This window comes from Crinia signifera, chromosome 9, assembly GCF_055691185.1.
Source record: "Crinia signifera chromosome 9, ASM5569118v1, whole genome shotgun sequence".
NCBI classification, from domain to species: domain Eukaryota; kingdom Metazoa; phylum Chordata; class Amphibia; order Anura; family Myobatrachidae; genus Crinia; species Crinia signifera.
The window spans coordinates 142,515,717-142,539,147 of NC_139225.1; the positions used below are offsets into that span (position 1 = coordinate 142,515,717).

At 47.8% G+C, this 23,431-nt stretch overlaps 1 protein-coding gene across 2 annotated transcripts; it reads right to left on the reverse strand.

Annotated features, from left to right (window-relative positions):
* Positions 1 to 1,238: 1,238 nt before the first annotated feature.
* On the reverse strand, positions 1,239 to 23,316 carry CCHCR1 (coiled-coil alpha-helical rod protein 1). Of its 2 annotated transcripts, XM_083160029.1 has the most exons (19): positions 23,076 to 23,315; positions 20,729 to 20,797; positions 20,609 to 20,636; positions 19,780 to 19,969; positions 19,210 to 19,477; positions 18,554 to 18,729; positions 17,887 to 18,022; positions 17,699 to 17,812; positions 15,032 to 15,163; positions 14,819 to 14,929; positions 13,399 to 13,505; positions 12,763 to 12,875; positions 11,340 to 11,418; positions 11,054 to 11,184; positions 10,782 to 10,970; positions 6,949 to 7,050; positions 6,706 to 6,857; positions 4,958 to 5,096; positions 1,239 to 1,890 (listed from the first exon to the last, which is right to left on the reverse strand). In XM_083160029.1, the coding sequence occupies exons 3-19, from the start codon at positions 20,622 to 20,624 to the stop codon at positions 1,805 to 1,807; spliced, it is 2,241 nt and encodes a 746-aa protein (XP_083016155.1). In that variant the 5' UTR covers positions 20,625 to 20,636; positions 20,729 to 20,797; positions 23,076 to 23,315; the 3' UTR covers positions 1,239 to 1,804. The 2 variants fall into 2 exon arrangements, with proteins under 2 accessions (XP_083016155.1, XP_083016154.1); XM_083160028.1 differs by lacking the exon at positions 20,609 to 20,636 and having other exon boundaries at positions 23,076 to 23,316.
* Between the last annotated feature and the right edge of the window lie 115 nt (positions 23,317 to 23,431).

The following is a 23,431-nucleotide window of genomic DNA, read 5'->3' on the forward strand; positions in this document are numbered from 1 at the left end:
GTCTAGAGCATTACATGCAGACTCCCCAGCACCCTCTCCCCCTAGACTGGCTTCTGTTAATAGGATTTTTCCTCAGGTCCCTCTGTTAGATGATACAGATGATGACATGCCAGATATAGAGGAGGGTGAATTTAAGGTAGATCTTCCAGAACTCTCCTTTTCCTGCCCTACCATCCACTACGGCATGGTGAGTGCATAAAATAGTGTGCCGAACGCAGCGGTCAACATTCGGGACAAAAAAAACATGAAAAACTAATTTCAGCCTAATGCCACGTCAATCTATTTCGTCTGTCGAGCTTCAGTGGTCGACCCAATGACCCATTCCCGTTTGGACATGTGAGGGTAAATTTACTAAGATGGGAGTTCTATCCAATATGGGATGTCACCCATAGCAACCAAACAGAATCTGCTTATTTATTTAGCACCTTCTAGAAGATAATCTAGAATATGATTGGTTGCCAATAGTAACATCCCATCTTCAATATAACTCCCATCTTAATAAATTTACCCCACAGCGATGTACTGTCTTGCAAACTCAAACTGCCTACAAAGGAGGCCATTTTCTGACCGGGATTCTGTTTCCATGGTGTGTCAGATGGTGGCCTCTTAAGACACCCCAATTGGGTCTCAGTCCTTCCACATTCAGACACAAGGATGTGTACACCATGTAAGGACGGACACAAGTATTACTATGCTGTGGCAAAAGACGCAGAAACGGATGCCACTGCATCTGATGCAGAATCAGCTCTGTGGTCAAGTTACCTCCTTCCTGAAAAAAAACACAATGCAGACACGGACCTTCGTGGCATTTAACATTATAAGTAAGTGATGTCAGTCCAAGTCTTGCCACTTCTCATACAGGAGGCGGAGCTAGTTACAATCGGGTGCAGCACGACTTTGGTCTTTTCAAACTATGACTTTTACAAGGTCACAGACTAGGTAACGTAGGTAAGCAAATATTTACTTACGGCACTAATCATTGGAGGGGGATTTTTTTTCTTTCTCACAAAGCACCTAGAAATTCCAAAACGGAATGCCAACTTCAATGACATCAGACATGAAAAGTTACATCCCCTGACTATTTGGGGGTGTTTCCAATTACCTACATCTGCCCTATGGTAAATTTGCCTATTACTGTACCAAGCTGTACTTTTCCTCTGCTTCTCGAGCCAAGAATCCAGTCCCTGGCAAGGAGTCAGGAATGGGGATCAGTGACAAGAAAAATGATAAGTCTCACAAAAGGCAATAGGACGTTTAATAATTCAGTAACAATACAACAATTTTCTGGTCTTACAAAAAATAAATATCTACATAACCTTTACATACTTACAGCAACTCTCATTCATTATAGTTCTGTGTATAACCAACCACATTAGATAATAATTACATAAAGCATTGCGTGTGAACAACTAATTATTACCATAACATTTGTATAGTTCTACCCTGCAAGTGTGGAATGTTTTATATATCACTCTGGGACAGAGATTGGGAACCTTTGGTCCTGCAGTGGTTGTTGAACTACAAATAGAAAAACTATAGCAGAGCATGCTGGGATTTGTAGTTCAACACCACCTGGGGGGGCCTGAGGTTCCCCATCCTTGATCTAGCATGTAATTACTTCAAGTCTCCTGCTGACATTTATAATAAGAATAATAATATTAGTATTCTATGGAATCTGGAGTTTGCTAATCTGAGAACATCAATGCTTCAAAGAGGTAACGAGCTATGTTTATTATTCGCTCCGAGACTAATTCCTAATTCTTCCACTTTAATTATACATTGTACATGTTATACTGTCTGCCCCCTAGTGGTCTTCATCCTCACCGTCCTCATCACTGAGTAAAGTGGCGCCAAGGCTTTGCAGATTGGCCAGCATGCTGGATATAGATTCTACAAATAAAATGAGGACAGCAGACATTACTATGGTCACAATTCACTAACAGCAACAATTGTTTTGTTTGTAATCCTTATAATGAGATTTATGTTCTTTCCTGTTAAATCTCTTTCTTCTAGATCCATAGGAGACACAGGGCTTATGCTGGGTATAGGTTGATGGACCTGGCAGCCACCAAACGGGTTAAAAAGTTTGTTTCTGGGAAACTCAGGCTCCGCCCCTCCTATACCCCGCCTCCAGGCAGCCAGTTTTACTAAACAAGCCCAAGGCAGGAGCAGAGAGAGAAGGAAGAAACCTCATAACATACAAGTCCACACATAACATTGGGATTAACATAACAGTAAAACGCATAACAGCAGGCGCGTCATGGAGGGATCCCGGTGTCTCCTGTGGATCTCAAATAAAGATTTAACAGGTAAGAACATAAATCTCATTTTCTTCCAGCCATAGAAGACACCGGGCTGTAGCTGGGACGTCCTAAAGCAACATCTCATGGGTGGGGCCGCGCCTGAGCTGCGCTAAAGACTCTGCCAGAGTCCCCGAGGGCAAATGTATCGAACACATAAAAGTGTAGGAAAGTATGAGCGGGTGACCATGTCTCTGCCCTGAAAAGCTGTAGCACCACCACAGACAGCCCAAGAAGCACTCACCACCTCGTGGAGTGAGCTCGAATCCCGTCAGGAACTGTAAGAACGGATTCCACATTGGCTTAGCGCATAGCAGATCTGATCCAACGGGCCACAGACGCCGGCCAACCCCGCTTGTGGGCTCCATATAGGACAGTGGTGGCAAACCTTGACACTCCAGCTGTTGTTGAACTACACATCCCAGCATGCCCTGCTACAGTTTTACTATTTGGCCATGCTGATCGTCTAGCACTGCAAAGCGCAGGAACCTTTGATGTTCCGGAAGAATGGGCACATGAAGGTAGGCATCCAGTATATCCAGGGATGCCATGAAGTCCCCCATTTCCAAGGCCAGACTGATGGAACGTAGGGATTCCATATGAAATTTTGCCCAGAGGAACCGAATTGAGGGATTTGAGGTTGTGTATCGGCCGATTCGCCCCACTGGGTTTCTGTACCAGGAAGAAGCTGGAGTAGAAACCCAGGTCCCGTGGTGCTGGGGGAACTTGCAGCTGCTCTCAACTGACCACAGCCCCAAGGCTGGCAGGAGGAAGCAAGTATAGCCTGACCTGTGGAGGAGAGGTATACTGGGGACAGCTCAAGTTCTCCGGAGGTGCAGCAGGAGTGCAGCCTAGGCAGTAATGGCCGTTCTGCGACCTGGGCAGGAGAAAGCCTGCGGCAAGAAACTCTCAGTGAGTTGGTGCCTGCAGAGCCAGGGGAGGAGTCAACTTGAGTGAACCTGCCTCCCCCTGCTGATCCTGGATACCCCAGGGAAAAATGGCTGTGGAATGCTGGGAATCCCCACTGCCAGCGCTGCATCTCTGTCGACAAACACCCTGGTGGTCTAGCTAGGTTTACCACCTAGTCCCTTTAATTCCGGACACATATTAATTACACAGGTTCTGTGGCTGGCTGACTTCAAGACTCCACTTCACCTGATTTTAAACTGCCACAGAACCTGTGTAATTAATATGTGTCCGGAATTAAAGGGACTAGGTGGTAACCCTAGGTCTAGCGGGGGAGGGAGCGACCCGGTCCCCATCTGATCAGCGCAGCCCTATGGTCATCCCGCACCGGAGCTGCGATAGGCACACTGAAGTGACACTTTTACCTCCTCCCGGTGTCTCGCTGCGGCTCCTTCCTGCAGAGGATCCCAGCTGAGGTCACTCACTCGGTAGTGGTGCTGCAGCTGCCCACCACTGCTAGCCCATGTGAAAGAAATTCAATAAATAAAAATAAAAGAAACAAAACGGCCCATTATAAAGGTGCTGCTCCTGCCAAAAAACTGGCTGCCTGGAGGCGTAGGCGGGGTATAGGGGGGAAGGGGAGGAAGATAGAGAGCCTGGGTTGTCCGGAGACAAATCTTTTAACCTGTTTGGAGCCTGCCAGGTCCATCAACCTACACTCAAAGTCAGCCCTGTGTCTCCTATGGCTCGTAGAAGAGACAATACTTTGCTAAAATTTTAGACAGGTGTGGAAAAAATGCTGCAAAGCAATCATGCTTTCAAAAAGTTTATTTTCTTATCCATTAAATACCTGAGTGGTATGCCCGGAAATTTTCCAGGCTCAGCTGCGCTGCCGCAGCGGGCTGTCCCAGAAAATTTCCGAGCATACCACAAATATAGAATAGGTGTGCGTCACCTCTTTTTTAAGGTAGCACTCCCCACTAGGCAAGTTTTTTGGGGGGAGCGCTACCTAAAAAAAAACCCCACCACGCTCTCCCCCTGGGGGGCCGAGCAGCGCAGCTGAACACTATGCCAGTGGCTGCCCGGCCCTGCACCGCGGCATGTCAGTAGCCGTAGCCGGCGCCGGCTTCAATAGAACAGCCTGGAGGAGGGAGGGGGGGAGGTCAGAGGAGAGGTAGTTCTAAACAGTGGCAATCCCGAGAATTGTCCAGGCTTGCCAGACTGGGCACTAAGGGGGTTATTTTGGTTCACTCTTTCTGACAAATTCCTTCTTAGATGGACAAAACCATGTGCACTGCAGGGGGGCAGATGTAAAATGTGCAGAGAGAATTCGATTTGGGTGAGTTATTGTGTTTCTGTGCAGGGAAAATACTGACTTCTTTATTTTTACACTGCAATATAGATCTCACTTGACGTAAAACCCCACCCAAATCTAATTATCTCTGCACAACTTACATCTGCCCCCCTGCAGTGCACATGGTTTTGTCCATCTAAGAAGGAACTTGTCAGAAAGAGTGAACCAAAATAACCCCGAGGCACAGCCCAGAAAATTCTTGGGATTACCACTTAAGGGGTTCAGCCTTCTACTCAACAGTTTCTGTTTCAGTTACTGACTGTGTTTTAACCTACATATGATAATTATTATCACCGGTTTGGTGTATGATTAACGAATCATACTATGGGTAGAATTCAGACTTGATTGTAATACACATTTTTTTCTCAAATGGACAAAATCAAATTCTCTAATTTACCTTTAAGCCCCGGAGTGCAACCAGATCCCGCAGCCTCTCCTGGTCTGTGTCCCTTGTCGGTGCTGGCATCTGCCGGCTGGACGGCAGCAGTCCTGTTCTTCTGGTATGTGGCCAATAGTCCCTCCTGGCGGAGTGTGGCCTGGAAGGAACATGTGCACCATTGTAAGATTTGTATAGTATTAAATCCTACAGCTAATATAGTATTCCCCAATTACAGACACGGAACATGCTAGCACTTTGCTCTATAAGATGGAGGAGGATACAGTCTGAGGGGTGACTGGAATTTGTAGGGAAGGGTATAAAAGGTGAAATAAAAAGAGCTGAAACCAGGCTAGTAAACTGGAGACCTTACATAGGAAATTGCTATTGCCATTAATAAGGAGATTTTTGTCCCTACCTGTAAAATCCTTTTTTCCGCAAACCATGGTGGATACAGGTTGGGGTATAGGGAAGGAGCCACAGGCTGCACTGCCATGAAGTTTCCTTGTGCCGGGGTCCCTCCAGTCCCCATAATACCCACAGTCTCAGTATCCACCATGGGCTGCCAGAAAAAAAAAAAATTCAATGGTAGAGAATATTATTTTTTACATTTTATTTATAAGGCGCCACAGGTGTTTTTTCAGCGCCATACATAGGGCATACAGGGACCGTACAGGGAGACAGAACTTAACATTACAATAAATAACAAAAATCGAGTACATGTAACAAAGAGCACTACATTACAATACACACTACAGCTTAGATGTAAGTAGCAAGGGAGTAATCAGCGTACTGCTAGGGGCTGGCGGCCATAGATAGAGAGGAGCCTTTACCAGCAGGAGAGTGTGAGGGCAGAGATGGTCCCTGAGTAGGAGAGGGCTGTAAGTGAGGAGAAGAGGGCTATGACAACAAGAGGGCCCTGCTCTGCGGAGCTAACAATCTACTGATGGTCATCGAGACTATCGACAGTTAATAACCATTGATGGTTTGCGACTAATGGTCCATGTTTTTGCCATAGATGTCTGAGTTAAGCCAGGAGAATCATAGCTTTAGCTACAGGCAGCAGTGACCACAGTATTGCACAGTTTATACCTGTCCTTGTTCTCACAGTACCAGGATACTCGTTTCAGTACTGTGCAGTATAACTTGGGCAGCACGGATGGTGTAATACAGGTATTCCTAACCACGGTCCTCAAGGCACACCAGCAGTGCAGGTTTTACTGATATCCAGACTTCAGCACAGGTGGTTTATTCAAAATAACTCCGGTACTAATTAAGTCACCTGTGCGCAAGCATGGATATCACGAAAACCTGCTCTAAGTGGACAAGGCTTGGAATGCCTGCTGTAATAGTCAGCAAAAAATGGTCTCAGATCACTAAGGTCATGGGGTTGATTCCCACCATGGCCTTCAGGGGTAAATGGACTAAAATTTGAGTTCTGTTGAATATGGGATGTTACGAAGATAGGAGTTTCTATTGAAGATGGGATTTTGCCCATAGCAACCAATCAGATTCTACTTTTTTACAGCACCTTCGAGAAGATAATAGAATCTGATTGGTTGCTATGGGCAACTTACCATCTTCAATAGAAATTCCCATCTTAGTAAATTTACCTGTGTGTGGAGGTTTTATATTTTCCCCGTGCTTGTGGGGGTTTCCACCACAGGGTACTCCTGTTCCCTTCCATAATCCCAAAATATGCTGGTAGGTTCACTGGCTCTGCGGAAGCGGTTTGTCCGCTAAACCCTATCTCCGTGTACTGCACTCACAATCATAAGGTTTTTGTCCCTGTCTGCCTCCCGTAGCTGTCGGCTCAGCTGCTCCTCCCGCAAACGTGCGCCATCTTCTAGTGTGTGCATGGTTTCCTGGCTCCGCGTCTTCTCTCGCTGCATCTGGCGTTCAGTCTGCCGGAGAGCCACCACTGGGTGGGGAGAGTCAGCATTGATTATCACCACAGATTACATGGTGCATGTAATAATAAGCAGGTAGTATACGCTGTGTGGCACACTTACCCGCTTTAGTGTGCTCCCGTCTCGCCTCGTGTAGCTGCTTCTCCATCTGAGCCAAGCGCTGAGTTGTCTCCTCCTCCACTGCACTCACTTTATGCTGCAGCTCTGGGAACATAAAACTGCATCCAGTCACATACATGGGTAATATACAGCCAGCTGCATGCAGGGCCATGGTGCTATGCCTATCTGTATACAAAGCAGAGGCCAAAACTAACCATGGGTATGGTATAGGGTTCCGACAGTTGGGAGCCCTTACGGGCTCGCTGCGCTTACCACGCTGCGGGCACGGTGGCTCGCCACCTATTCTATTCTCCCTCTATGGGGGTCGTGGACCCCCACGAGGGAAAATAGTGGGTGGCCGTCGGGCACCCGTCTGTCTGCGTTTTGAAAGTCGGGATCCCGACGTCGGGTAAATGACTGTCGGGATCCTGACTGTCGAGCCTGTGTCCGGCACCCCCTAATCATTTGTCATTGTGCAATGGGGCATCTTTGCTGTTCCTGTGCAAGCCTTACACATGGCTGACACCTCACTACCGGTCTGCACAGGAGGTCTCTAAACTACACTTATACAGGCCGGTGTGCACAGGAGGTCTCTATGCTGCGCTTATACAGGCCTTAAGGCCCCCATACACTAGGGCGACTTGTCCTTAGGACAAGTCGCCCCCGACTTCCCCCTAAGCTTCCCTGGCTGCTCCCCGGGGGAGCTTGATTAGATTGGCACTTGATGTGCCATTTTTTACATGTGATAAATCGTCTCGATTTATCACATGTAAAAAACCCGGGGAGCGGGAGGGGGCTACAGAGCAGGGCTGCTGGTGGGAGCAGGGGGGGCTGGGGACGCTGCGGGGGACACAGGCGGCATAGCGCCGGGCAGAGGGAGCCGGGAGCTGTCAGTGCTAGAAAAAAAAGCCTATACAATGAATGGGCAGCCTGTGATTGGCTGAGCGCTCTCTCAGCCAATTGCTGACTGGCTGAGAGAGCGCTAAGCCAATCACAGGCCGCCCATTCATTGTATGGGCTTTTTTTTTTTATTCAGTACTGACAGCTCCCGGCTCTATGCCGCCTGTGTCCCCCGCAGCGTCCCCAGCCCCCCCTGCTCCCTCCACCGCTGCGCCGCCCCACTAGGTCCCAAGTCGGATGGTCGGACGTGCAGCATGTCCGACCACCCGATGCAGATCCTATGCGCACAGGACCGCGCATCGGATCTGAGGGGACATCAAAACTAGCCGATTTTGGTCCGATTTCGGCCAGATCTGACTGATCTGGCCGAAATCTGACCAAAATCGGCTAGTGTATGGGGGCCTTTACACCTCACTACCGGTCTGCACAGGTCTTTATGCTACACTTATACAGGCCGTACACCTCACTACCGGTCTGCACAGGAGGTCTCTATGCTGTGCTTATACAGGCCTTACACCTCACTACCGTTTCTGCACAGGAGGTCTCTATGCTGTGCTTATACAGGCCTTACACCTCACTACCGGTCTGCACAGGAGGTCTCCATGCTGCGCTTATACAGGCCTTACACCTCACTACCGGTCTGCACAGGAGGTCTCCATGCTGCGCTTATACAGGCCTTACACCTCACTACCGGTCTGCACAGGAGGTCTCTATGCTACACTTATACAGGCCTTACACCTCACTACTGGTCTGTACAGGAGGTCTCTATGCTACACTTATACAGACCTTACACCTCACTACCGGTCTGTACAGGTCTCTATGCTACACTTATACAGACCTTACACCTCACTACTGGTCTGCACAGGAGGTCTCTATGCTACACTTATACAGACCTTACACCTCACTACTGGTCTGCACAGGAGGTCTCTATGCTACACTTATACAGACCTTACACCTCACTACCGGTCTGTACAGGAGGTCTCTATGCTGTGCTTATACAGTCCTTACACCTCACTACCGGTCTGTACAGGAGGTCTCTATGCTGTGCTTATACAGGCCTTACACCTCACTATCAGTCTGTACAGGAGGTCTCTATGCTGTGCTTATACAGTCCTTACACCTCACTACCGGTGTGCACAGGAGGTCTCTATGCTACGCTTATACAGGCCTTACACCTCACTACCGGTCTGTACAGGAGGTCTCTATGCTACGCTTATACAGGCCGTACACCTCACTACCGGTCTGTACAGGTCTCTATGCTACGCTTATACAGGCCGTACACCTCACTACCGGTCTGTACAGGAGGTCTCTATGCTACGCTTATACAGGCCTTACACCTCACCTGTACACACCTTACATGCAGCACACCCCACTGTGCTGCAGAGACTTCAGTAATACACCTGTACCCACCTTACACACAGCACACACCACCGTCCTGTATAGAGACCTCAGTAATACACCTGTACACCTTACACACAGCACACACCACTGTCCTGTATGGAGACCTCAGTAATACACCTGTACACACAGCATACACCACTGTCTTGTATACAGACCTCAGTAATACACCTGTACACACAGCAAACACCACTGTCTTGTATACAGACCTCAGTAATACACCTGTACCCACCTTACACACAGCACACACCACTGTCCTGTACAGAGACCTCAGTAATACACCTGTACCCACCTTACACACAGCACACACCACTACCCTGTATGGAGACCTCAGTAATACACCTGTACCCACCTTACACACCACTGACCTGTACAGAGACCTCAGTAATACACCTGTACCCACCTTACACACCACTGACCTGTACAGAGACCTCAGTAATACACCAGTACCCACCTTACACACAGCACACACCACTGCCCTGTATACAGACCTCAGTAATACACCTGTACCCACCTTACACACAGCACACACCACTGTCCTGTATACAGACCTCAGTAATACACCTGTACCCACCTTACACACAGCACACACCACTGTCCTGTATGGAGACCTCAGTAATATACCTGTACACACAGCACACACCACTGTCCTGTATACAGACCTCAGTAATACACCTGTACCCACCTTACATACACCACTGTCCTGTACAGAGACCTCAATAATACACCTGTACCCACCTTACACACAGCACACACCACTGTCCTGTATACATACCTCAGTAATACACCTGTACCCACCTTACACACAGCACACACCACTGTCCTGTATGGAGACCTCAGTAATACACCTGTACCCACAGCACACACCACTGTCCTGTATACAGACATCAGTAATGCACCTGTACCCACCTTACACACAGCACACACCACTGTCCTGTATAAAGACCCCAGTAATACACCTGTACCCACCTTACACACACCACTGTCCTGTACAGAGACCTCAGTAATACACCTGTACCCACCTTATACACAGCACACCCCACAGTAATACACGTGTACCCACATCACACACCACTGTCCTGTACAGAGACCTATGTAATACACCTGTACCCACCTTATACACAGCACACCCCACAGTAATACACGTGTACCCATCTTACACACATCACACACCACTGTCCTGTACAGAGACCTATGTAATACACCTGTACCCACCTTACACACCACTGTCCTGTATACATACCTCAGTAATACACCTGTACCCACCACTGTCCTGTACAGAGACCTCAGTTATACACCTGTACCCACCTTACACACACCACTGTCCTGTACAGAGACCTCAGTAATACACCTGTACCCACCTTACACACACACCACTGTCCTGTATACAGACCTCAGTAACACACCTGTACCCACCACTGTCCTGTACAGAGACCTCAGTAATACACCTGTACCCACCATTGTAGACATCACTGATTAGTATAGTATATATGGGTAGCTTCACATATGTCCAGCATGAAGCCTCCCTGCCTCCGTACCTCTCTCATAGTCCCCCTTCTGGCTGCTCAGTTCCTCTCTCAGTTGTGTGCTGGTCTCAGAGGCCTCCTGCAATCTGCGCTCCAGCTCTGCCACCTGCTCTCTCAGGGTTCTCTCCCTCTCCTCTGCCTCCTGGAGAGACTGACGCAGCAGAGACGTAGTCTGATGACATTCCTCTATTTCTGCTTCCACTACACAGAGGGACAGAGAGCATCAGACATGGACGCACTGACTGACAGTACAGAGCCTGGTGGGAGCTTCTCTATACACATACATCTTTCTCTGGTCTCGGTCACTTTCCCCTCAATGATTAGAACGCCGCGCTTCAGCTCCGCGCTCAGACGGTCTCTCTCCTCATGTAAGAGCTTCATTTCACTCTCCAGATCCTCATATGATGGGCGGCAGCTGTGGGAGACGTACAGGGGTAAGTCGGGTCCTGAAGGATCTCTGCGCTGGGTACAGTTGGCGCTGCTCTGACACCACAGAGGACACATCTGTACAATGACCACCCACCATCTGTACTGGCTCACAGAACGTTCTCTATGTACCTGACAACTTACATGTCAGCTTCTGTCACTGTATTACTGGGTCGCTCCTCCTGTGCCAGCCTCACCAGAGCGAGTCTTTGTGCTACCAAACCTGATGGAGGAAATGCACAGAGAAGTCACAGTGATGCCACCCATCACCAGGAATCAGACAATGAACATGCATTAACGAGAACATCCGGGGAGAGCAGCTGGGCGACACTACTAAGGGCCAGATCTGTCTGAGGAACATACAGTACGCGAGAAACCACAAGGTATTACTGGGATAGTGAGAATCCCAGGTACTGACAGCTAGAGTCTAAGGCCCTCACTCGCAGAGGCAAATTCCTTCTCAAATGGACAAAACCATGTGCACTGCAGGTGGGGCAGATGTAACATGTGCAGAGAGAATTAGATTTGGGTGGGGTTTTACTTCAAAGTGAGATCTATATTGCAGTGTAAAAATAAAGCAGCCAGTATTTACCCTGCACAGAAACTAACTCACCCAAATCTAAATCTCTCTGCACATGTTACATCTGCCCCACCTGCAGTGTATATGGTTTTGTCCATTTGAGAAGGAATTTGCCTTTGCGAGTCAACCAGAATAAGGGCCCAAACCAAAGCAATTCAGGTGACGCTCAAGTTTTTTTTAAAGATCCTGACAGACAATTGTCTTTTTACAGGGCGTAGATTTAAATGAGATAAACTGCAGATACAAAGAAAGCATCAACTCCAATGACAACAATTCCAAGCACTGTGATAATCATAGGATTAGAAGCTCACAAATCTCTATCAACCAGCAACAGGTAGGTATTAGGGGATTCGGTCAGAATGCTGGTGTCCCAAACACCATCAGGAGGCCGGCCCCCGGAATGACGAAAGAGTCAGGCTGCGACACTGAATACCGGCAGCTGGCATCCCGATCTGTGAGTATGCTGGGTGGTTAGGTCCAGGCCTGGGAATGGGAGGATAGGGCTAGGCACTAGCAGCTTAGTATAATGCTGCGGGGAGGGGAAGATTAGGTTTAGGCACTTAGATGGGGAGGGTTAGGCTGTGGTGTGCAGATGTAGGGAGGGCTAGGGTACCTAGGAAGCCCATGTTTGGACTCTATGTATAGGGGGCAGTTTTTTACTGCCGACATCCTCACCGCCTGGATAACATATGTATCCTGGTATAAGTGTGGATAGAAATAGAACCACATTCACAGACAGCAGCTGGCATACTGTATAATCATTACGCTGTACTGGAGGTCTGCATACTGCAGAGAGAGGTCCCGCCGCAGCACAGACACAAGTGTACCTCGGCCTACATCTGTCCCCTGATTTGCTTATCTTATGGTAGAACCAGTCTAGAAGCATTGGTATGTAAATAATAAAACACACCATTAATGTGAGATTAAATGGCACCAGACATTAACGGAGACCAATATTGCCACAATAATAATTATTAGTACTCTTACCCTGTATAGTGTCCACCCTCTTGGCAGCAAATGAGACCCTCTGTCCCAGTGTCACCAGGCGCTGCAGCGCACCCCGTAGGGACGTTTCCTGCACGGACAGCACCTGTACAAAGCTGGAAGTACAAGGGGTGTATATAAATGACAGCTGAGCCACAGTCACTACACTTATACCATGCAATACTGTATTTGGGTGACGATCACATGTAGCCAGCTCAGTGGTCTCCAGCTGTGGAGGAGCAATGTGTCCCGGAGATGCTGCAACACCACGGGAAGACAAACTTGGTTATAGATGAAGCACAGTCCCTTACGTCGCAACATTTGTCAGGCTGGAGCAGAGCAACAGAGCGTAAGGGAAGTGGGAGTGTCCAGCTCTTCTGAGATGTAGGGCCACGCCCTGCCCCTTCCTCTGACTACATTATAGGTAGTGCACTTGGCACCCGTGCATTAATGATGTGCTATGTACACCACTTTACTCCCTAACTGATGGCAATAGGGTCAATGAAGTCCCATCGGGGTCAGAAGTCTTACCAACACCCATTTCCATGTTCTAGCAACGTGCCCACCGCAAAGGTAACATTGTTTATATAATAGTGTACAAAAGTGACTTATATTGATTCGTTTTGTATAGACTCGTACCTGTCAATCATTTGCTTAAGCTGTAGCGCAGTCTGTTCAGCTTTTTCAGTTCTGCTGGTCAGACGGGAGGATGTAGAAAGTGCGGCACCCAGCTTGTCCTGCAAACACTGCAAAGGCATTGTGAGAACCATGGGGTAGATGTATGAAGCAGGGATAAGGGAGAAGTGAGCCAGAGGAGAAGTGGCCCATGGCAGCCAATCAGCACTGAAGTAACATCTGTAACTTGCATAATGTAAAATTATACAGAGCAGCTGATTGGTTGCCATGGGCCACTTCGCCTCCCTTATCACTGGTGAGACATTCCAGTATGCCATTTATATATTAACATGTAGATAGACAAATAATTATATTACATTAAATATATAATCTTTCTTATAACGAGTATATGCTTGTAGCACTACATGACCAAGCATCTATAATCACAGCACAGGTAATATATTTATACTCTTCTAGCTGTTCATTACAAACCCTATATGAGTCAGTTCAGTGTAACTTCACTTAACAGTACTGAATGGAATCACACCATGCAGCCACGGTATAATGGGGGCAGTATCTTCTACAAGTGCCCGCGGTTCCCTGACTTCTAAAAGGTGAATAAGGCGTATACACTGGCAGATATATTGAAGCACCATCGGCCAGTGTGTACGTACAGCCGTGCCAGGAGCCGCCAGTGATTGACAGATCAATCATGCGCTCGCCCATTTGTGATGTCAGTCCCGACGGATCGGGCAGCGTGTATTGAGAACAAGCGGCCTGATCCGTCTGTAGATCGATATCTATTAGTGTGTACACAGCTTAACTGTCAGGGCTATTAACCAATAGAACACTGTGTACTCTCATATTTATTAGGAACAGGGGCGGATCCAGGGTGGGCACCATGACAGGGGAAAAAAAAGGAGGGGGGGATTTTGGGTGCGTGGGAGAGGCAAATGGTGATGTAGAGGGGTAACAAGGAGAGACAGAGGGTGACAGGGAGAGGAAAATGGTGTCTGGGAAATGGTGAGTGATTGAGGAGGCAGGAGTGACAATGAGATAGTGTATGACAGGGAGATAGTGGGTGACCGGTGAAGCAGCGGGTGAGGACGGTGGCAGAGAGAGGCAAGGGTGACATGGAAAGGTAGAGAGTGACTGTGAGGTAGTATGTAACATGGAGATTATGGGTGACAGAGAGGCAGTGGGCGACACAGAGAGGGAGAGAGTGACACAGACGTAGCGGGTGACACGGAGAGGGAAATAATGACATGGAGGCAGTGGGTGACATTAAAGGAAAGGGTGACACCAAAATAGTGTAGGACAGCGAGATAGTGGATGAATGGTGAGACAGCAGATGATGTTGGTGTAAAAGCCACCATGTGGTTGCTGAGTGTATTGCAGAAGCCAGACATAACTGGTAACGTCACTCCGCGTACGGCTTACTCACCTGGTTTTGGACCCGCTCCATTTCTAGTTCGGCCGTGCGGTCCTGCATGGTATGCGAGTAGAGGGCCAACTGCTGGTGACTCTCTTGAAGAGCATTTTCCAGGGAACAAATCTGGTTTGTTGCAGGAGAAAGTGATGCAGGCTCATAATACGCAAACCATACACTCCCAACCCCAAAGATTCCCATAACCCCCCTGTAACCCCCAATGCTGACCTGTTCTCGCATCTTCCTTTCATCGCTCTCCTTGTTGATTTCTTCTGATTTGAGCTGCACCATCAAACTGAAAACTTTCTCCCTCCACCGTTTTAGCAGCATCTGGGTCTTCTGCCCCTCCGTGTGGGTGCCCTGAGTCAGGGAGAAGATTTCAGATGGGTTGTTTACAATATTCAAAGGTTATTAGTCAAATTGTGGAGAGTTCTGCAGTTAAGAGGAGGCTGCATAATTCCAAAGGAGACAGAATCAGGACGGAGAATTACATACATTATGCATGCTTTCTGCCCCCTAGCAGGGTGTGTTGTGGCATGGGCCACTGTGCAGGGCTGTTTGGGGTCAAGGGTGAAGGCAAGGGGGGGGGGAGGGGTGGTTCTCACAGCACTCTACGTGCATTTCAATTACAGCTCTCTTACTCACCTACAATCTATACCCGCGTCTTCTCACTCTCTTCCCTACATCTCAGCTCTCTTACTCACCTACAATCTACCTGCATCTCTTCTCACTCACTTCCCTACATCTCAGCTTGCTTACTCACTTACGATTCCAATATCATCATTAAATTTGCCGATGATACAACATTAATTGGCCTCATTAATGACAACGATGAAACGGCATATAGAGAGGAGATTCAGCATTTGGCTGAGTGGTGTAGTGCCAATAATCTCTTTCTCAACGCAAGCAAACCAAAAGAGATAGTGGTAGATTTTCGTAGAAAAAAATCTTCCCCAGTTATGCCGGTACAGATTAATGGGACAAATGTTGACCAAGTCTCTAATTTTAAATTCTTGGGCACTTATATTTCTGAGGATTTAACATGGTCAACTAACATAAAATGCTTGGTAAAAAAGGCCCATCAACGCCTTTTTTTTCTCAGAATGCTGAAAAAACAGCAATTATCACTGCAAATTTTGGTTGAATTTTTATCGTTGTGCAGTGGAGAGCATTCTGACCAGTTGTATCTCCGTCTGGTATGGGAATTGTACTGTTGCAGAACGGAAGTCAATCCAGAGGGTAATTAAACTGGCCCAACGGATAATGGGCACTACTCTCCCCTCTGCTGATGACATTCAGCGGAAGCGGTGTCTGTGTAGGGCGCATAATATCTTAAAAGATGGTACCCACCCGGCTAATGGGTTGTTTGTATTACTGCCTTCGGGTAGACGGTTTAGCTGCCTAAGGAATAGGACCAGTAGGATGAAGAATAGTTTTTTTCCCAGGGCCATTTTAGAATTAATTGCTATTTTGGGTCATGAGGGGAGGGTAATTGGGACTTACGTTTTATGGTAAATTACCTGTGGATCATTTTTGTATTTTATTATATGTATGTATTTGGATGGATGCTAAACTGAATTTTGTCACCCTAATTGGGGTGATGACAATAAAGACGTATATATCTAATCTAATCTACAATCTATACCCATGTCTTCTCTCTCACTTTCCTACATCTCAGCTTGCTTACTCACCTACAAACTATACCTGCATCTCTTCTCACTAACTTCCCTACATCTCATTTTGCTTACTCACCTACAATCTATACCTGCATCTCTTCTCACTCACTTCCCTACATCTCATTTTGCTTACTCACCTACAATCTATACCTGCATCTCTTCTCACTCACTTCCCTACATCTCAGCTCTCTACCTCATCTACAATCTATACCCACATCTTCTTACTCACTTCCCTACATCTCAGCTCGCTTACTCACCTACAATCTATACCCGTGTCTTCTCACTCACTTCCCCACATCTCAGCTCGGTTACTCACCTACAATCTATACCCACGTCTTCTCACTCACTTCCCTACATCTCAGCTCGCTTACAATCTATACCCACGTCTTCTCACTCACTTCCCTACATCTCAGCTCGCTTACTCACCTACAATCTATACCCGCATCTCTTCTCCCTCACTTCCCTACATCTCAGCTCTCTTACTTACCTACAATCTATACCCGCATCTCTTCTCACTCACTTCCCTACATCTCAGCTCGCTTACTCACCTACAATCTATACCCACGTCTTCTCACTCACTTCCCTACATCTCAGCTGTATTGTGTACTAACAATTGTGCTGCTTATTGTTACTTGTGCTCTGTTTAGTTATTCTATTGATGTTTAGCTCTGTATACCCTGTACTGTTCTAATGTGTGCAAAATGTACGGCAATGCGTACCACTTGTGGCGCCCTATAAATAAAATATAATAATAATTACACAGTAGATTCTACAGAAGGGGAGTAGGTTTCAGGGGGTTAAAAATGTCTAGGTCGACATCATATAATCAACATATTAGAATGTCAGGTACGAAAAGTCGTCAATTTTCCGACAAGTTTTTTGGGGACCTTTTCAACTTCTGTTTGATTTACTATCCATGTGGACTCGACTGGGAAGTCTGTGCGGAGTGCTGCGGAGCCAGTCACATTGCCCGACACATGGCGCGTGTATACGTTTGCGCTGATTGTTGTTACATATGAGAAACATAAAAAGAGAACTCAACTAAAACTTTTAAAAACGTCTGTCAACCATTTTCATGTCGACTTTTTGATCCTGTCTGCTCTTACCGGTCAACCTAATGACTGTCGACATAGAGAATGTCGATCTTCAACACCGCTCCAGTTTTACGTCCCACAAGACTTCTATAAGGATAAAAGAAACCGCTGCAAATTGTACTTACTGACTTTTTACACAGATCCCCTTCCTGTAGTGACAGAATGTGTGTGAGGGACAGCAGGCGGGTCTGCAGGAGAGACATAGAGGTCTGCAGAGCATCTCGCTCCTTCTCCAGAATCTACACATACAGAGAGATGTAAGTATGCCATACTAGCAATGCATTACAGGAATATAATCTGTGGCAGGGGTAACCTGTACTGTGTTCTTCAGTTCCGTCATCTCCATCTTCTGCTCCTCTACGTGACGATTATCTGGAACAAGCTCTCCGATGTACGTCCTCAGCTGCTGCACCAGAGAGTTCTGCTGTTCCAGCTCAGAGTGGCACTGACTAGAGGATAGAGAGGACAAAGCAGTCTTACGGGTGCCACGTCCTCTGTAATGTGTGCCACGTATTACCAATATCCACTCTACAGACCTTTTGTTGCCGTATACCGATGGCCCTTATTCAGATCTGATCGCAGTACAAATTTGTTCTCAAAATGGGCAAAACCATGTGCACTGCAGGTGGGGCAGGTGTAACATGTGCAGAGAGAGTTAGATTTGGGTGGGGTGTGTTGAAACTTAAATCTAAATTGCAGTGTAAAAATAACACAGCCAGTATTTACCCTGCACAGAAACAACATAACTCACCCAAATCTAACTCTCTCTGCACAGGTTACATCTGCCCCACCTGCAGTGCAGCATGGTTTTGCCCATTTTGAAAAAAAAAGTGTACTGCGATCTGATTTGAATAAGGGACAATAATCAAAATTGTCTGGGAGGGAACGTTTACATTTCCCAGGATGCTCTCAGCAAGGTGCTCTTGCAAGAACATAAAATAGGAGATAACCCAAGACCGCCTCTGCCCCATGCACCACACCTCAGTTGTGCTTCCGCCATTTCCCTCTTGTGATTGGCTGCTTGAAGCTGCTCTGCCAGGCCTGTCACTTCCTGTGCTTTCTTCTCATGTGCTTCCTGTAGCTCCATTTCCAGCAAATGTGCTTTACTCCTTACACCATCCAACTCCATCCTGTGGCTCTCTGACAATAATCGGAGCTGGAGTGAGATAAAAAGACTTATATTGATGCTTCCGTTTCAAATTGGGGAACAAAATAGGACATAGGCAGCTATTCATGGGATTGCGGTCATCTGTGCTCCGCAGATGTCATCCATTACAGGATGCTGATGTAGAAATCACAGCACTTTACGGCAGGAATATGAATAATAATACACTATATATGTATGTATGCTGTACACAGAATACAGCAGACACAGGGTAGGGGTCATTTTATCGACCCATAATAGGTCGACATGCATTTGGTCAACCACAGAAGGTCAACATGGCCTAGGTCCACATGGCTAAGGTTGACAGGGTTGAAAGGCAGGGCATAAAAAAAAAAAAAAATCATGTGAAAAATTTATGTCGACCTAGCCACTGTTGACCTTACAACCCTGTCGACCTTTGGCATGTTGATCTTCAGTCGACCTAATGACCATATACCACAGACACAGGCCCAGTTTTCCCCCGGAACCTGCCTCCTCCAGCCGGTGCTGTTCCGCTGTCTCCTCGGCCTGTCTTCTCCTCTCCTCCTCCTGTTTCCTTCTCTCCTCTGCCTGCCCAGCCTTGGTGACAACCAGCTTCAAAGCCTGTACTTCCTGTGCCAGCCTCCGCAGCTCCTCATCTTTATCCCTGGCATCAGCTACTGCCCTTTCTAGTTTCTGCATTTCACGCATCTGATGGGCAATAATATCCAGGGCCCGAGACTCAGACGGTGCCACGTCGGGAGGATGACGCTCCAGAGACCTGCAGAAAACATCAGGTGTGATCATTCTAGCATACTGCACCTTCTTTCAAAACCCGTGCAGTCCCTATTTGCTGCCTGAGGTTCACTCTCTGCTTCTAGCATGGTTTGGTCTGTATTTCAGTAATGAGATACAGACCAGACTGTACTAGAAGCAACAGAACAGAGAACGACATCCAGACATGAAAGAGGAGCTGCACAGGTTTTGAAAGGCGCAGGGTGCTAGAATGACTGCTAGTTCAGCACAGGACAGATCTGCTGGGGGCCTGTGGATTGTCTGCATGTGAGTGAATGTTCTGAATACCTAGATCTGGCTCCATCCCCTCTGTCCTGTCTCTTTTTCAGCTCCTCGTTCTCCTGTTTCAGCTTAGCCAACTCTTTTGCCAGCTCTTCCCAGGGCTCAGAATTAGCCGGTGATGCCGGGGGTGGAGGGAGCGGAGCCGACGCCTGCCGACGGGTTTCAAAGTGAGAAGGAGGGATCAGCCCACTGTGACCTGATAGGAGAATGGTGTTTCAAATAGAACAAGGAATCAGAACATTGATGTCAAACAAGGATTCTCCGATCCAGTCCCCAAGTACCAGCAGCAGCTCACTTGTCCTGTAGCCTTTATTCATGCACAGGTGACTGAATCTATTATGATGGATAAGGCACTAGGCAGGGACAGGTACACACGGGTGACAGGAGCTTTGTGCCGAGAGATCTAGTTAAGCACAGATCGCTCTGCATGCAGTCAAAATCTAGTCAGGCAACGCGTCGCCGGGGGCTATATACAGGTCGCTTAGAAATGGGGCCGAAATCGGCCTGTGCTTATGCCCCTTTAGGGTCAGGCTGTGGGGGTGGGAAGGCTAGGGTTAGGCTGCGGTGTACAGGGTTGGCATGAATGGGGATGAAGGGTTAGGGTGTGCATTCTGAGGGATGGCATCCACAGCGCCAGTCATCCCTATATATCCCATCAATGTAACGGACAAGTTACAAAGACATACGGACACACTGCATGTATAAGGTGTGAGGCTACCCTGTCTGCGAGACGGGCATCGGGAGGCCACTGACTGTTAGAGGCTACTGAGAGCGAGGCCACCAATCAGACCACTCTCCCCAATAAAGTGCTGTAAATGTGAAATAAGCAGATTACCTGCACTCGCCTCCATCAGATATGATGGCTGAGGAAAAGGAAGGCACAGGGTCACCAGCAAGTTCTGCAGCAACAACTCTGTGTTAGATGCAGTGACCCATCATCATTCCAGGCACTTACCCACTCCCTTGGGAGGGAGGAACACAGAAGGTGGACCTGATGCTCTCTTCTCCATCACTCTTCAGTATTCTGCAATAAATAATCACTCAGTTATTAGCTTCAGTTACTATAGCGACAACATATTCCACAGTACGGTACAGTGCAGTGCAGTACAGTGTGGTACAGTGCAGAGGCAAAACTCTCCCAACTCATTTTCAACAGGGCCAGATTCCGATGTTGTCTCTGGTAACATAGCTGCAGCTTCCACCTAAAATCTTTTACTCCTACACACAGCCATAAACCAAACTACACCAACATACATCTCTTCTCTTATCTCAAAATATCTTCCAACCCGACCTCTATGCTCCTCACAAGATCTGCATCTCTCATCCACACTCATTACTCGCTCCCATTCCCGACTGCAGGACTTTCTTCGGGCTGCACCCACTCTGTGGAATGCCCTCCCAAGCACAATAAGACTCTCCTCCAGTCTCCAAACCTATAAGCGTTCCCTAAAAACTCATCTCTTCAGGCAAGCTTATCAAATTCCAGAACCAGCCACAGAACCTTTATATACCGTTCATATGTAATCACATATCCACTCTCATTCTTTTTCACATTTTGAATCCTCCCGACCCCTGGCCAAACTGCTGGGTCACCATATCTTACAGCACACCAGGAACCTTTGCATTCTGGTGGAATTAATGCCTATTTCCCTATATATTGTAAGCTTGCGAGCAGGGCCCTCATGCCTTTGACTGTCTGTAAATACCCAGTTTGTTGTAGAATTGTCTCCTATTGTAAAGTACAATTGAATATGCTGCGCTTTATAAGAAACTGTTAATAAATAAAATAGATAAATGTGTGGCGGAGCATCGGATCGCTCTGCTGGACCATCGGGCAGCTGAGAAATCTCCAAGTTACATAGACACGACGATGTAGCTTTGTAAAGGACATCAGCACCAGTGCACCCTCTGCACTCCCTGAAAACTGGGGTATGGGTCCCCCCCACCTCCACCCAATTTCCAGAAATGCTGGCCAGCAATGCTCCCTTGCCATCCTGAAATAGTTAAAGTTATGTGGTGAGGGACACGATTTGCTTCTGTTTGTCCACATCTGTTATGACTGGCAGCCACCAGCACTGGTTTTGCCTGTTACATTGCCCATAAGTCAGGGTTGCCTACCTGACCCTCTCCTTCAGGGAGAAAATGCTCTGTTCCTGGACTTCCCTGGTAATGTATGATTGCCAGCACCTGTGGTGAGCTAGGTCATTGAGAAGAAAGGTGTTTCACCACAGGTGATAGCAATCATACATTACCAGGGAAGTCCAGGAACAGAACATTTTCTCCTTAAAGGAGAGGGTCAGGTAGGCAACCATGCCATAAGTGATAGGAATTAATCCTGGTCCACCAACCCAAGGCACCCTGCAAGTGTCCTGAGGCACCCCAGGGTGCATAGGCATACAGATGTAGGTACAGTAGGAATGCTCAGTGTTCCAGTGTTCCTGTGTCATGTAGCAGGGTATGGTTAAAAACCGGACAACACCCCAAAACTCCTGTCCGGGTGGTCTTCAGGTGCATTCTGGTGATGTGTCTTTCCAGTGGGGCTGCTGTTACAGCTGTCACCAGGGAGAGAAGGTGGACTGGACACCCCACCGGAATACAGAGTTTGATAGTCCGGTTCGGCGTTCCGGAGTCCGGTTTTCACTTAGTCCACATGTAGCAGCAGTAGGGATGATCAGTGTGTCCCTGTGTCATGTAGCAGCAGTAGGGATGATCAGTGTGACCTTGTGTCATGTAGCAGCAGCAGTAGGGATGATCATTGTGACCCTGTGTCATGTAGCAGCAGTAGGGATGCTCAGTGTGACCCTGTGTCATGTAGCAGCAGTAGAAATGATCAGTGTGACCCTGTGTCACGTAGCAGCAGCAGGGATGCTCAGTGTGACCCGGTGTCATGTAGCAGCAGCAGTAGGGATGCTCAGTGTGACCCTGTGTCATGTAGCAGCAGCGGGGATGCTCAGTGTGACCCGGTGTCATGTAGCAGTAGGGATGCTCAGGGTGACCCTGTGTCATGTAGCAGCAGCAGTAGGGATGCTCAGTGTGACCCTGTGTCATGTAGCAGCAGCAGCAGTAGTAGGGATGCTCAGGGTGACCCTGTGTCATGTAGCAGCAGCAGCAGCAGGGATGCTCAGTGTAGCATAACCCTGTGTCATGTAGCAGCAGCAGCAGCAGCAGGGATGCTCAGTGTGATCTGTGTCATGTAGCAGCAGCAGGGATGCTCAGTGTGACCCTGTGTCATGTAGCAGCAGCTGGGATGATCAGTGTGACCTGTGTCATGTAGCAGCAGTCATGTAGCTCTTGTGCCTTACCTTCCATCTGCTCTCCAGCACCAGTGCGCCGGCCGCTCACCCCGTGCGTTACCTCGCTCCTCTAAATGATGCTCAGGCGGGCTCTGTAGCCGGGAACCACAACCGACTCGCCAGCCATGCTTATCCCTCCCCTTAGCAACCAAACCAAGCCTAGTAACGGCGAGGCCCTGTCAGGATGTTCTTCTGTCGATAAAGTTTATTGTAGGAAGAAGAACGCGTCAGCAGTATGTGCGAGCTGTCCCGGGGAAGTGAGTAGCTACCAATCACATTGCATCTCGCGTAACCCCTCCCCTTTCTACTACGCCTACTAGGGAAAGGCATGTTCTGAGTGCCCAATCACGCCGCAGTGGGCGTGG